The 11,146-nt window shown below is 62.9% G+C and overlaps 1 protein-coding gene across 1 annotated transcript; it reads right to left on the bottom strand.

Annotated features, from left to right (window-relative positions):
- Positions 1–449: 449 nt before the first annotated feature.
- DBNDD1 (dysbindin domain containing 1) lies at positions 450–9,261 on the bottom strand. Its single transcript, XM_065416847.1, has 4 exons — positions 9,231–9,261; positions 3,651–3,797; positions 3,204–3,344; positions 450–613 (listed from the first exon to the last, which is right to left on the bottom strand). The coding sequence occupies exons 1-4, from the start codon at positions 9,259–9,261 to the stop codon at positions 450–452; spliced, it is 483 nt and encodes a 160-aa protein (XP_065272919.1).
- Positions 9,262–11,146: the final 1,885 nt, after the last annotated feature.

Raw genomic sequence — 11,146 nt, 5'->3', positions numbered from 1 at the left:
AAGGGGGCTTCCCCCCCTTCCTAACTCTGCCTGCAGCAGGAGGGTGGTTCTCCAGAAAGACGCAATTCTCTCCAAACCTGCTTTTCCCTTCTGTGTAGCCGGGTTCCCTCCTGGCCTAGGCCCTGCTCAGTACAATCCCTTCGGGGCTCTCACTACTGCTGGCCTGGCCAGGTTTTGTGCAGAATGAGCAAGAAAGGGCTAAAAAGTGCTAAGAGGGTGTGATGATGATCTGTCTCCCCCTGGAATTCCTTGCCCAGCATGGCCAGTGCCCTCGCACAGCTGCTCCACATCCTCTGGCTGCACAAAGGGGGAGCTTTGTGTTATATGGAGCCAGCAGCGTTTGCACGTCTCTCTAGGTGCAGGGGTCTGTTAAGGTCACAAACTGTCTGGAAGTGGGGGTGAGTGCAAGAGTGACCAGCCCCACCTTGGCACCATGGTTCCCAGCCCCCTTATTCCTCCTGGGGCCTCTCCACGGCCAGGAACGTGTCGACAACGCCTGCTTGCAGCTCCGAGTCACTGAGGTGTTTCTTCTCCCGCCCCTGCTCGCCTTTGGTTCTTGTCCAGGAGGGGGATCGCAGGTACCCTGCCCGAGGGATGGGGTGCGGGTGCAGACCTGCGAGAGAGACAGACGTGCTAAGCAGGCACCTCCCGCGCCCCTGCCCGTCCTTTCAGTGTTACAGGAACGTGCTGGCCTCGGCTTGTTCCACAACAGCCACAGGACAGGCAGCAGCAGTACAAACTCCCCTGCTCGCTTGTCTCCTCCCCCCACTCCTGAGGGACCAGCTCTAGGCAGCATTCAGGCCCCGAGCCCCAGGATCGCTGGAGAGCTGTGGCCCTACAGCCATAGGGAAGTGGAGTGAGACCCTCAGCTCCTTCCACAGCCAGGAGCCCAAATTGCTGAGCACCTTTGTTTAAAACCTGCTGGGCCTGACGCTGCCCTGGCAGCCGGGAGGCCAGAGGCCTGTATCTTATTGCCAGAGCCATTCAGTGCCTTCCTCCACTTGTTTTAATTCCTTTGGGTCAGATTCCTGAGCAAGCTAATTTGCAGTCAAGGCAGGGGCAAGAAGGGTTTGGGCTTTGTGCTGGGCCTGATTTTCAGAAGTGGAGGTGCTCAGAACCAAGTGTGCCCAATGTCGGTGGGTTCGGCCCCATTGTACAGGGGTGTGTCACAGCTGCCTGTAAGCTCTGCAAGAACTATGGGGAAACCGAGGCACGGAAAGAATCTGTGTCTTGCCTAAGGTTACACCAGAAACCTTCCCAGTCCTGTGCCCTGCCCCACCTGCCTGCGTGAGTGATGGCGCACATGCATTGGCTAGTTGCAGGTCCTGCTGTGGTAACTGCATGTGCAAATCACACAGTTTGGAAATTGGCCCATCTGCACTAATACCTCAAAGCACAACCGTCTCGTCTGCAGGAGGCGGGCCTAGAGATTGGGGGCGGGGCAGAGTTACAACACTGAGCTCTCGGACAGTGCTGGCCAGAGCCTTGTAGCACTGGGGCGTTAGCGTGAGCCCCGGTTACAGAGCGGGGGGGATTTACACGCAGTCACGAGGCAGTGACCGAGCAGAGCTAGGAACCCAACCCTCACGCCTCCCAGTCCTGGGTGTGCGTGTGAGCTAGAGCCAATGCAGGGCCTTTCCGTTCACTCCTGGCCATGGACATGTGGTTCACGTTCCCCTTGCCTCGGCAGTAAGGGACTCGGCGCAGAGTCAGAGTGGATTTGTTACCGTGAGTCTACGTGGGCAAACCCTGAACAGCTCCTTGTGCCCATCTGGGGTGGGCACCTGGCCTGGCAGGTGCTGAAGCATCTTCCTTTCAGGGCCTGGGAGCGTGACCGTGGTGGCATTTGAAGTGTGTTTTACACACACGCCTGGTGCCTAGGCTCTGAGTGCCTGCCCATGTGCTGTGTCGCAGGAACAAAGCTGCAGCAGGGAGCTACCTCCGGCTCCAGCCATCTCCCTAGTTAGAGTGCAGGGGAGTTCTGCTAATTAATTCAGGTCACGTGTTCCCACTGAAGATGCTAAAGGGGCTGATTTACATATTCATTCAATCTGCTGCAGCTGCCGGGTGGAGCAGGAGCCTCAGGCAGATGGGTGCTGGGGGTACGGAACAGGTGGGAGCCCCCAGAATGCCCAGGGCTGCACGTGTTCTCAGACAGTGGATCCATGCTAGTAGCCTGTGCAATAGAGCACTTCCTTCCCGGGCAAGTGGGGAAATGCAAGTCCCTCACCCCGGAGTAACAGCCTCCCCTCAGATCCCCTGGGCTCTGCCCTGCCCTCCAGCCCAGCATTGCAAAGCTGCTGTGGGCCATCTCCTCAGACAAAGGGCTGCGACTGAAGTGAGACTGCACCCCACCGCTGGGGCTGTCCCAGGAATGGCACCTCACCTGCTGCAGACAGAGCAGCAAGCCCCAGTGTGCAACCTCCAATCCACTGATGTAGGCGTGCACATGCGCCCCTCCCTCACTGCCCCACGCTCACCCATCCCCCCCACGCACACTTGTGCCCATAACTACTGCAGCCCCACGCCCCGGCCCGGGTGCCCTCGGGTGCCGCAGGGGCTGGCCCAAGCCCTCTGACAGTTACGTGATGGAAGGGAAGAGCCTCCCATGGAGCAGCGATGCCCCGTGGAGACGCCCCGTCAAGCAGTATTGATTTGCTCAAGATGCATGGCAGAGCTGGTGCATTTAATGAGGCCCCCCGGTGCAGCCGGGTGAGCAGGTTTCACAGCCCTGCCGCACTCTGTCACAGGCTATGGCCCACGCTGGGGTGGGGGCTCCAGGGCTGGGTGGGGTTTGTCTGCAAAGGCCTGGATCCAAAAACCCTCCTGTCGGCCCTGGGGCTCAGGCGGCGCTGGAGGAACAGGTGATGTGCAGCTGATAGATAAGGGCTGGCCCTGCCTCTCTGCTCCTGGGCCTTGCTGCTGCTTTTACCAACGAGGCCGGCTGCACTACAGGCAGCTCAGGGAGACGCACGGACCACAGGAAGGATGTGCTGATCCCATGCTGTCTGTGGCTAGGGGAAGCAGCGAGGGGGCCACACCCTAGCTGGGGCAGGCCTGGGTATTGTGTTTAGACATTGAGCTCACCAGGTGCTGCCTCGACCCCCACCCAGCTGGAAGGGGCCGGGACAGCAGGTAAGTGGGGTTGTCCCGGTGTGCGTGTGGCAGGCCAGGCTGCCGGCCCCCGGCCTGGGCACACTCACCGGCAGGGGACTCGCTGGCTACGTTCTCATCGTCGGAGTCAGCGAAGACCTCGGCGAGCTCCTGGTCCGACGTGTCTGTCAGCTCGGTCAGATCCAGCAGGTCGAAGTGCACCTCCAGGGAGGACACGCTGCTCAGGGGCTCTGAGGAGCAGAGGTGACAGCTCAGGGATTCGGGGCCAGAGTCCCTGCCCTGCTTCCCTCTCCTTCTCGCCATGTATCCACAACTGGGGAATCTCCCCTGGAGTCTGCCTGGGGGAATGAGCCCCTGGAACCAAGACAACCCCTCCCCGGCTTGGGGCCCTGGGCGGGAGGAGCCCCAGCAGGCGAGCCTGGGGCTAGGCTGGGCCCAGGGCAGGGGGAGGAAGGAGCCCCGGGGGCAGGCCCTAGGGAAGGCCTGGCCGGCTGCACAGCTGTGAGCGGGGGGGCGGGACGCTGCCTTGTACTCACGTCTCCGCTCGGCGACCTGCAGCAGGCCGGAGCTGGGGATGGGGATCCCGCCTTGCTCCTCGGCAGGGGGGCTGGGAGGCTCCTCCACCGGCCCATGTGCCGGGATGCCTGTGGCTCGCTCCAGCGCTTGGGCTTCTTTCACCCGTTCTATAATCACAAAGTGCTGCCGGTGTTAGATGCCCAGACACCCAACCCTAGGCTCTGCACCCTCTGCCCACCACCCCACTCGTGCAGGGACGAGGCCCCCGGACAGCCCCCGCCAGTGGGCAGGCACTGGCTGCTCCAGCACGCTCCTGCCTCTGGGACTTCCATCAGCAAGGTGGGGGATGGGGGGAGAGACCCCTCCTGGGTCACACGTGGCTACCAGCTGCCTCTGACCCTTGCCAGCTCCCTCCCTCGGGTGCTCTGGCACTGCCAGTCCCGGTGGCTCCGGGGCACACATCTGGTGCAGCTTTCCAAGCCGAGGAAAGCCATTTTGAAATGACAGGATGGGGGGGCGGGGGTGTCAGGGAGGCTCCGGTCTCTGCCCTCATCCCCACACCAGAGAGGAGGGACTCGCACACGGAGCAGTTCAGAGAGTGCAAGCCACTGTGCTCAGCCCCACAGTGACTGGGGGAGACGAGAGACCAGACGGCAGGGTCGGGGGGGAGGGGGGAAAGGGGATGAAAGGACAGTTCCAGACACTGCACTGCCTAACACATGGCGAGAACCCCACCCTGGCTGTGGGAGGGGGCAGATGGACCTGTAGTTGCAGGACACCATGGGGATGGGTGCCAGTACCCACAGCTGTGTGCCCATGGCCTGCAGCTCCACACACCCTGCCCTGCACAGGGACCCTTTGTGTCAGCGAAAACAAAAGCGGAGCTTGTTCTGGGGAGGCCTGGAAGCCTGCGATAACAGGCGGTTTGTCTTAGGGGGAAGCAAGATCCAAGGGGTGACGGCGCTGAGCCAGACCCTGCACTGACTGCTCGCCCGGGAGCTGGGGCTGGTGTTTTCCCAAGGCAAACTTGTGGGGCAGGATGCATCAGTGCTGCCAGGAAGCCACAGCAAGAGGCGTGACTTTGCCTGTCACCACCAGCACATCTCAGAGCAGGTCAGCCCTGAGTGGGATCAAGAGGCCGGCAGGGAGCCCGCCGGGCCAGATGTATCCCCTAGGAGCCCAGGGAAAGGTGAACAGCAGCCAGGGGCCGGCGCTTCCACTAGGCGACCCTAGGCGGTCGCCTAGGGCGGCAGGATTTGGGGGGTGGCATTTTGCCGTCCTCAGCTGCAATTCAGCGGCGGGGGGTCCTTCTGCTCCGGGTCTTCGGTGGAAATTCGGCGGCGGGTCCTTCACTTGCTCTGGTACCCGCCACCGAAGCGCCCCGAAGACGCGGAGCGGAAGGACCCCCGCCGCTGAATGCTCTGAGGAGGAGCGCTGCCACCTAGGGCGGCAAAAACCCTGGCGCCGCTCCTGACAGCAGCATGCTGTGGCCTGCTCTTATGAGGGGACAGGAGACATGCTGGCCATGGGCACACAGCAGAGGAGGGGCAGCATGCGCAGGGGACAGGGCCTGCACTGTGCTGGGCATGCAAGGACACAGCTGTGAAGCGGTCACTGCTTTTCACGGTGCCTTGTGATTAGGGCCAGCAGGGGACTCGGGCCTTTGTGTGTCCTGGGGCTGGAGAGAGGGACCAGGAGGGAGTTGTTGTTTAGGGGGTTTAAGGGGTTTTTTTCCCCTGTCTGAGCTGGGTGCCCCTGAGCGCTGGATCGGAGCACCAGGGAAAGCTGGGTGGTGGGAGGGAAGGATTTGTAATCAGACTGTGTGCGTTTGTTAACTCTTGTTCGATTTTACTGCTGGAGAAACCCCTGGGAGAAAAGCTGTTGCTGTGAAAGATTCCCCACCGCCCCAATGGGGCCTGGGGGAGACTGACAGTCTACATCCCTGAGACCTCCAGCACAGGTGCCGGCAAACCCCAGGACCTCCAGACGTAGGTATCCTCGCGACAGCACCGCTAGGGCTATTATCGGAGTCGGGCGCCAGCGTGCTGGGCGTTCTTGAGGTCATAGGATTGTTAACAAGCAGGACACGCCCCATGTCAGGCCTCGTCTGTGCATCACACCGTAGCACACGGGCCCACAGGCCCACTGAGCTTGCACCATGTGACGCTGGGTTGGGGCCAGGAGCTGCAGCCATCTTTCTGGAGTGGACCTGAGACCCCAGCCCTCGCCCGAGCAGCTGTTCCGCAGGTCATTCTGCTCCGGGCGCAGTGTCCTTACCAGGGTCAGGCAAGGGGAAGGAAGCACGGGACTCCGGCTGCTCAGGATGGTGCCTGGCCATGCGGGTTTCGAATGCACGCACTGGCCTGAAGGGGAATGTGCTGGAGGCAAGCTAGCCAGCGAGACTGAGGCAAGGGAGCTCATTCATGCACGTGGGCTGCACTAGAGCTGGGCCACGCTGAACAGACACCTACGCATGCAAAGAGCTTGTGGACCCCCGGCTACATTCACTGTCACCAGACCAGGCCTGACTGCTCCCACTGCCGTGTGCGGGACTCCGCTGATTAGACGGGTGGCCTGTAGCCCTCCGGATGCAGGAAGCCTGTTCTTTCCCCAGGTCTCCGGTACCTGCCACCCTGCATGGGAGGCTGCATAGCTGCACCAGCTGAATATCTCCGAGAGGAGGCCTGCTGGTTCCTGCTGTAGGGATGGGGTCTCCCCCACCAAGGGGAAAGATCCTGGGTGTCCCCTTTAGGAAACAGTGGGCAAAGGGAGAGCCTTTAAAATCAATTCTGAACCGGCAGAGCAGGCAAGAGCGGGTCATTGGGGCCCAGGCAGGGAGCAGGCCAGTGGGAAGGCAGAGCTGGGCAGTCAGGCTCAGGGTAGGGCTGTGTCCAGTGACCCGGGAGCTCTCCTGGCTGTCAGCACTTGGACGCTCGGGGGGGGGGGGGGGTCTCACAGGACGGAGGGATGGAGTGGAGATTAGAAAGAAGGGCTTGTTGCTGCAGTTCCTGAGGTCAAGGCCCCACCCCGCTGTCCATCTCCTCCCCTGCTGTCCTCACAATGGGGGCTCATGGGCAAGGGTGTCTCCGCACTGATCTCCAATGGGAATATATTAGCCAGACCAATGGAGGGGAACTGAAATCCCTCCCACCCTGACTGAATCCAGTAGGGTGACCAGATTTGAGAGGGGCAGTCCTGATATTTGGGGCTTTTTCACATATAGGCACCTATTACCCCCCACCCCGTCCCGATTTTTCACACTTGCTAGCTGGTCACCCTAGAATCCAGGCAGAAGAGCTGGGGGGAGGGACGGTGCTTGGCCACGGGGTGACGGGATGCTCCTGAGCTGCTGGTGATGAAGGGGCCCCATGCACCTGGGGGATGGCTGGCACACATGGGCACAAGCTACGTGCCCCAACTCAGACCATGTGGGGCTGGGATGCGGCCCAGGAGACCTGGTGTGTGGAAGGGGATCCACTCCCCGTGGGGTGGAGTTCAGAGCCCGTTCCCCTGCTGAGAAGGAGACACATGTCCTGGAGAGCAGGGGCCTGCTGTGCTGTGCTGGCTGTCAGGACCTCTAGGTAGGTGGGGTTCTGGAGTTCAGGATACCAGTGCCTGGACGCCTCGCCTGCAGCAGCTAACGTCCCCAGGGCCTCGTTAGCATGGGTTACACTGCGTTATAACCCTGGTGCGTTCAGCCTGGAGACTGAACACACCGCACTTCGGGAGCCAGGCACCAGCATAAAGGAACCTGTTTAACTGGCTCAGCTCCAGCCATAAAACTGTCTCCCAGATCCAGTGCCCTAATTTACCGGCATAAATCCTGGCCCCGATCGCTCATTAAATACATGCAGAGCTGCTCCGGCTTTGTTCTGTTCTCTCACACTGCAGGCACATGCCCCTCCCGGCAGAGAGACGACAGCCTGGCCCAGGAGACAGGTGCTGTGCAACCCTCTGGCACACAGAGCTGACCTGGCCTGCGGCCCCCTCCCAGCCTCACCCCCTGACCCCACACCTCGGCCAATGCACCTTCGTCCGAACCTGCAGCTCCTTGTGATGCTCCCGTCCTGCAGCATGGTTAGGGCCCCTCAATCCCCCCCCAAAGCCCCTTCTGAGCCCAGGCTGCAGGGTTGTACTGTGGGTGAATATCAAACTGGGAACCAGGCTGAGAAAGTTTTCCCTGCGCCACAGTCAGGATTCAACCCCCCTTTCCAGAGGGGAAAGGCTGGTCCCTCTACCCAGCAGGACCCTGATTCTAGCTTTAGAAATGGGTTCCGTCCTCCACCTCCTGCCATCGCTGCCCTTTCGCAGGTGCCCTCACAGCTGCACCGGGGGGGGGGGGGGGGGGCTGGGATCAGTGTTACTCCAACCTGTCTCTTTTGCTGACTCATGTTAAACTGCAGCGTGGGCTGGCTCCACCAGGATGATCCAGACAAACCCCCTGGAACCCTCCACATCTTGCCCTGTCTCCTCTAGGCCCCAGGGGAGCCCTGCTGTCCCCTACAGGCACCGCGGCTCCCCTATGGCTCAGGCCTGCCTTGACACAGACACAGGGAAAGCCTGGGACATTGTGTGGCTCTCTGGGGCCCTGAGACACAGGGCAACGCGGCACCGGAACGTGAAGGTAAATTACACACACCCCAGGCACCAAGACACATACACACTTCGTTGTGTGCAAACCACGCACACCACGGCATACACACAGCCACGTGCCAGCCCCACAGGCATTCCATGTGCACGGGCAGCCCACACCCTCCCACACTACAGGCACCACCCCACTGCGCACACACACACCCTGCAAACCCCACACGCCCCGGACACCCTGCATACCTGACCACACCCATGCACACAACCACAACCACAACCCCCCCCCCCATGCACACACCCACTACCGGCATCCCGCCCCCCGCCCCGCACCAGACAGCAGCACACTCCCCCCCCGCCCCGCTTAGCGCTGCCATGGGCCACTCCCACGTCTGGCTGCGCTGCCTGGGCCGGGAGCTCCCGGCTGGGCCCCACGCAGCGCCGGCGAGATGCCGAGCTACCCCGGCCTGGGACTCTAGCGCTGCGCCCAGGGGTACCGGCAGCTCGGCCCCACACACCCCGGCTGGGCTTTGCTCGGGAAACCCGCCGGGTAAGGCCAGCGGGCCGGGGGCGGGTCCCCGCGGCGCTGCATGGGCTGGCTGCGGAGCCGGCACCTGCCCCGGCCGGTGACACGCCCTGGAGGGGCCGCGGGTCCTTCCCGTGCCCGGGGAGTCGCTTCCTCAGCAGAGGCGGCGGTGATGGGCGCGGTGCGAACCTGCCCTGGCGCTGGGCTCCGGGCTCGCCCAGCAATGCGGGGAGCAGCAGCCTCCCCCCAGCCGAGCCCGACACACTCCGCGCACGGTGTCCCGGGCCTGCCGCGAGCCCCTGCGGGGGGAAGGAGGCGCCGGGGACGGGCGGGGAGCGGACCCGGTTCCCTGCGCCCGGACCAACTTTCTCTGGAGTGGGAGCCCCCCAGGACCCCACCCCGGGGAGCGGAGCGGCCCCTTCCTCCAGCCCCGCCCAGCACGGCGCTGCCCGCCAACACCCGGGGAAGTGCCCGAAAAGCCGCCACGTACCTGGGGTCCCCGCCCCACCTGGAGCCTCCATCCGGCCGGGCTGCGTCGGACCCGCCGCCGGGGAGCTGGGGGCTGCGTCAGGCCGAGCCGCAGCCTCGGTGTCCCCGCAGCACGGCACCCGCGCCGGCTCGCATGGCCGAGCTGGGGATCAGCGCCCGGAGCCGGCGCCGCATCGCCACTGAGCGCGGAGCGCGGCGGGGCCCGCAGCGGGCGGGGAGGGGGGGGGGGCGACGCTGGCAGCAGCCGGGGACGGGGGAGCGGCGAGGACAGGTGCAGCCCGGCCCCCAGGCGGCGCAGCCCGGCCAGCTGGGGGCAGAGCGGGCGCCCCAGGCCGCAGCTCCCTGCAGCCTTTCCCAGCCCCCCCGACGCTGCTCAGCGATGTCGCTCCCCCCGCACGGAGCGGTGGGCTCTGTAGCATGTGAAATGCGGAGCGGACCGGCTGCCGGGGTGCGCTTCCCTCGGCGGGGCTGGCCCTGCGGGGGCGCTGGGGCAGGGCGACCGCGCCCGGACGTTGGCTCAGGCGAAGCTGGAGCTCAAGAAAACAGCCCCAGCCTTGGAGGCGATGAAGGACCCCGGAGGGTGATGGGGGAGTCTCAGCTTTTCCAGGGGTGAAGGACATACTGGTGGGGGTCCATGCGGACACCCCCCACCCCTGTCCCCACCCCCCAACTGCCCTCCTTGCTCCAACCTCCCCATGGGGCGCTGCCCCCTTCTCTGCACCCCAGCCTCTGGAGCAGCCTCCTGCCCCCGGTTTGGGGTGGCCAACTCTCCAGTATTGTCCTGGAGCCTCCAGGAGTTAAAGATTATGTCATGTGCTGAAACCTCTAGTAATAGGTCCCACCAAAATTGGCAACCTTACCCCACTTACCCATCTCCCCTTCCCACATGGCTTTGGCCCCTTCATTTCTGTAACTGCAAACTCTTTAAGGTACCGGTTGCAGGAAAGGCCAGGGGTCCCAGGCTTTCTCACAGCCAGAAAGGGGCAACACCTCCCTTGGAGAGGGAGTCTGGAGCCCCTGGTGCAGGAGGAGCAGCGGGTGACGTGTATTCCCCGCATCCCCAGCAGGAACAGGTGCACACACCCTGGGCAAGGGTGGGCCCCCATCGCTGGGGGACAGAGCCCTGGAGAACAGGCAGGCAGGCTTGGCCTGGGTGGAAGCTGGAAGGTGTGGAGGATGGGGCTTGCTGATACGGCTTGAGGAGGAAAAGACCAGGACAGCATGACACACAGAACCCAGAGGAAATGAAGATGCTGTAGCCACAGACAGGCTTGGGAGCCAGCATCAGCACCGTGGCAGGCAGGGTGCCATGGGAGAGGGAACTAGGAGCTGCGAGGGAGGAGCGCCCGGAGGGAAATCTTAGGGGATGCCAGGCTCAGGGAGGGAGCTCGGGCTGAGCTGTGGGGTTGTTTCTGAGGCCTGGTCCACACCTCAAAATTAGATGGACCCAGCCCCTGGCTCGGGGCTGTGAACAAGTGTGTGCCCTGTGTGACGTAGTTAGGCCCACCTGACCCCACAGAGGTGCAGCTAGACCTACGGGAAGGATTCTTCTGGCGACCTGGCTGCTGCCTCTCAGAGAGGTAGATTAACTACATTGACAGAAGAACCCCTTCAGGCAATGTACAAAGCACCCGCGCTGCAGCGGCACAGCTGTCGTGGAGACGTCAGCTGCGTTACCTATAAAGCCAAGCCCCAGGCCAGAAGGGCAGTAAGACCCAGTCATCCAGGGGCTAGCACAGGAACAAGGGGAAGCGCTTTGGACCTCCCCTGCTCAGGGGCTGTGGGCAGCCTTCAGAGGTCCTCAACTTGCGTCCCTGCATCAGTGGCCCCGATGAAACTTTGCTGGGGTGGAGACTCAGGCATCAGAGAGCAGGGCTACAGGCCTTCCTGGTAATGATATTGCATGAGCTGTCGGAC

This window comes from Emys orbicularis, chromosome 14 (genome assembly GCF_028017835.1).
Source record: "Emys orbicularis isolate rEmyOrb1 chromosome 14, rEmyOrb1.hap1, whole genome shotgun sequence".
Classification (NCBI taxonomy): domain Eukaryota; kingdom Metazoa; phylum Chordata; order Testudines; family Emydidae; genus Emys; species Emys orbicularis.
The sequence above is the reverse complement of the archived record's forward strand: the minus strand, read 5'-3'. Positions and strand labels throughout refer to the sequence as shown.

Excerpts from the sequence above, each read along its gene's own strand:
- DBNDD1 (XM_065416847.1), bottom strand. The coding sequence starts at position 9,261 with ATGGAGGCTCCAGGTGGGGCGGGGACCCCAG. Across the intron at positions 3,798-9,230 it reads AGGTGGGGCGGGGACCCCAG|AACGGGTGAAAGAAGCCCAA; the intron begins GTACGTGGCGGC and ends TTGTGATTATAG. Across the intron at positions 614-3,203 it reads AGCCAGCGAGTCCCCTGCCG|GTCTGCACCCGCACCCCATC; the intron begins GTGAGTGTGCCC and ends TCTCTCTCGCAG.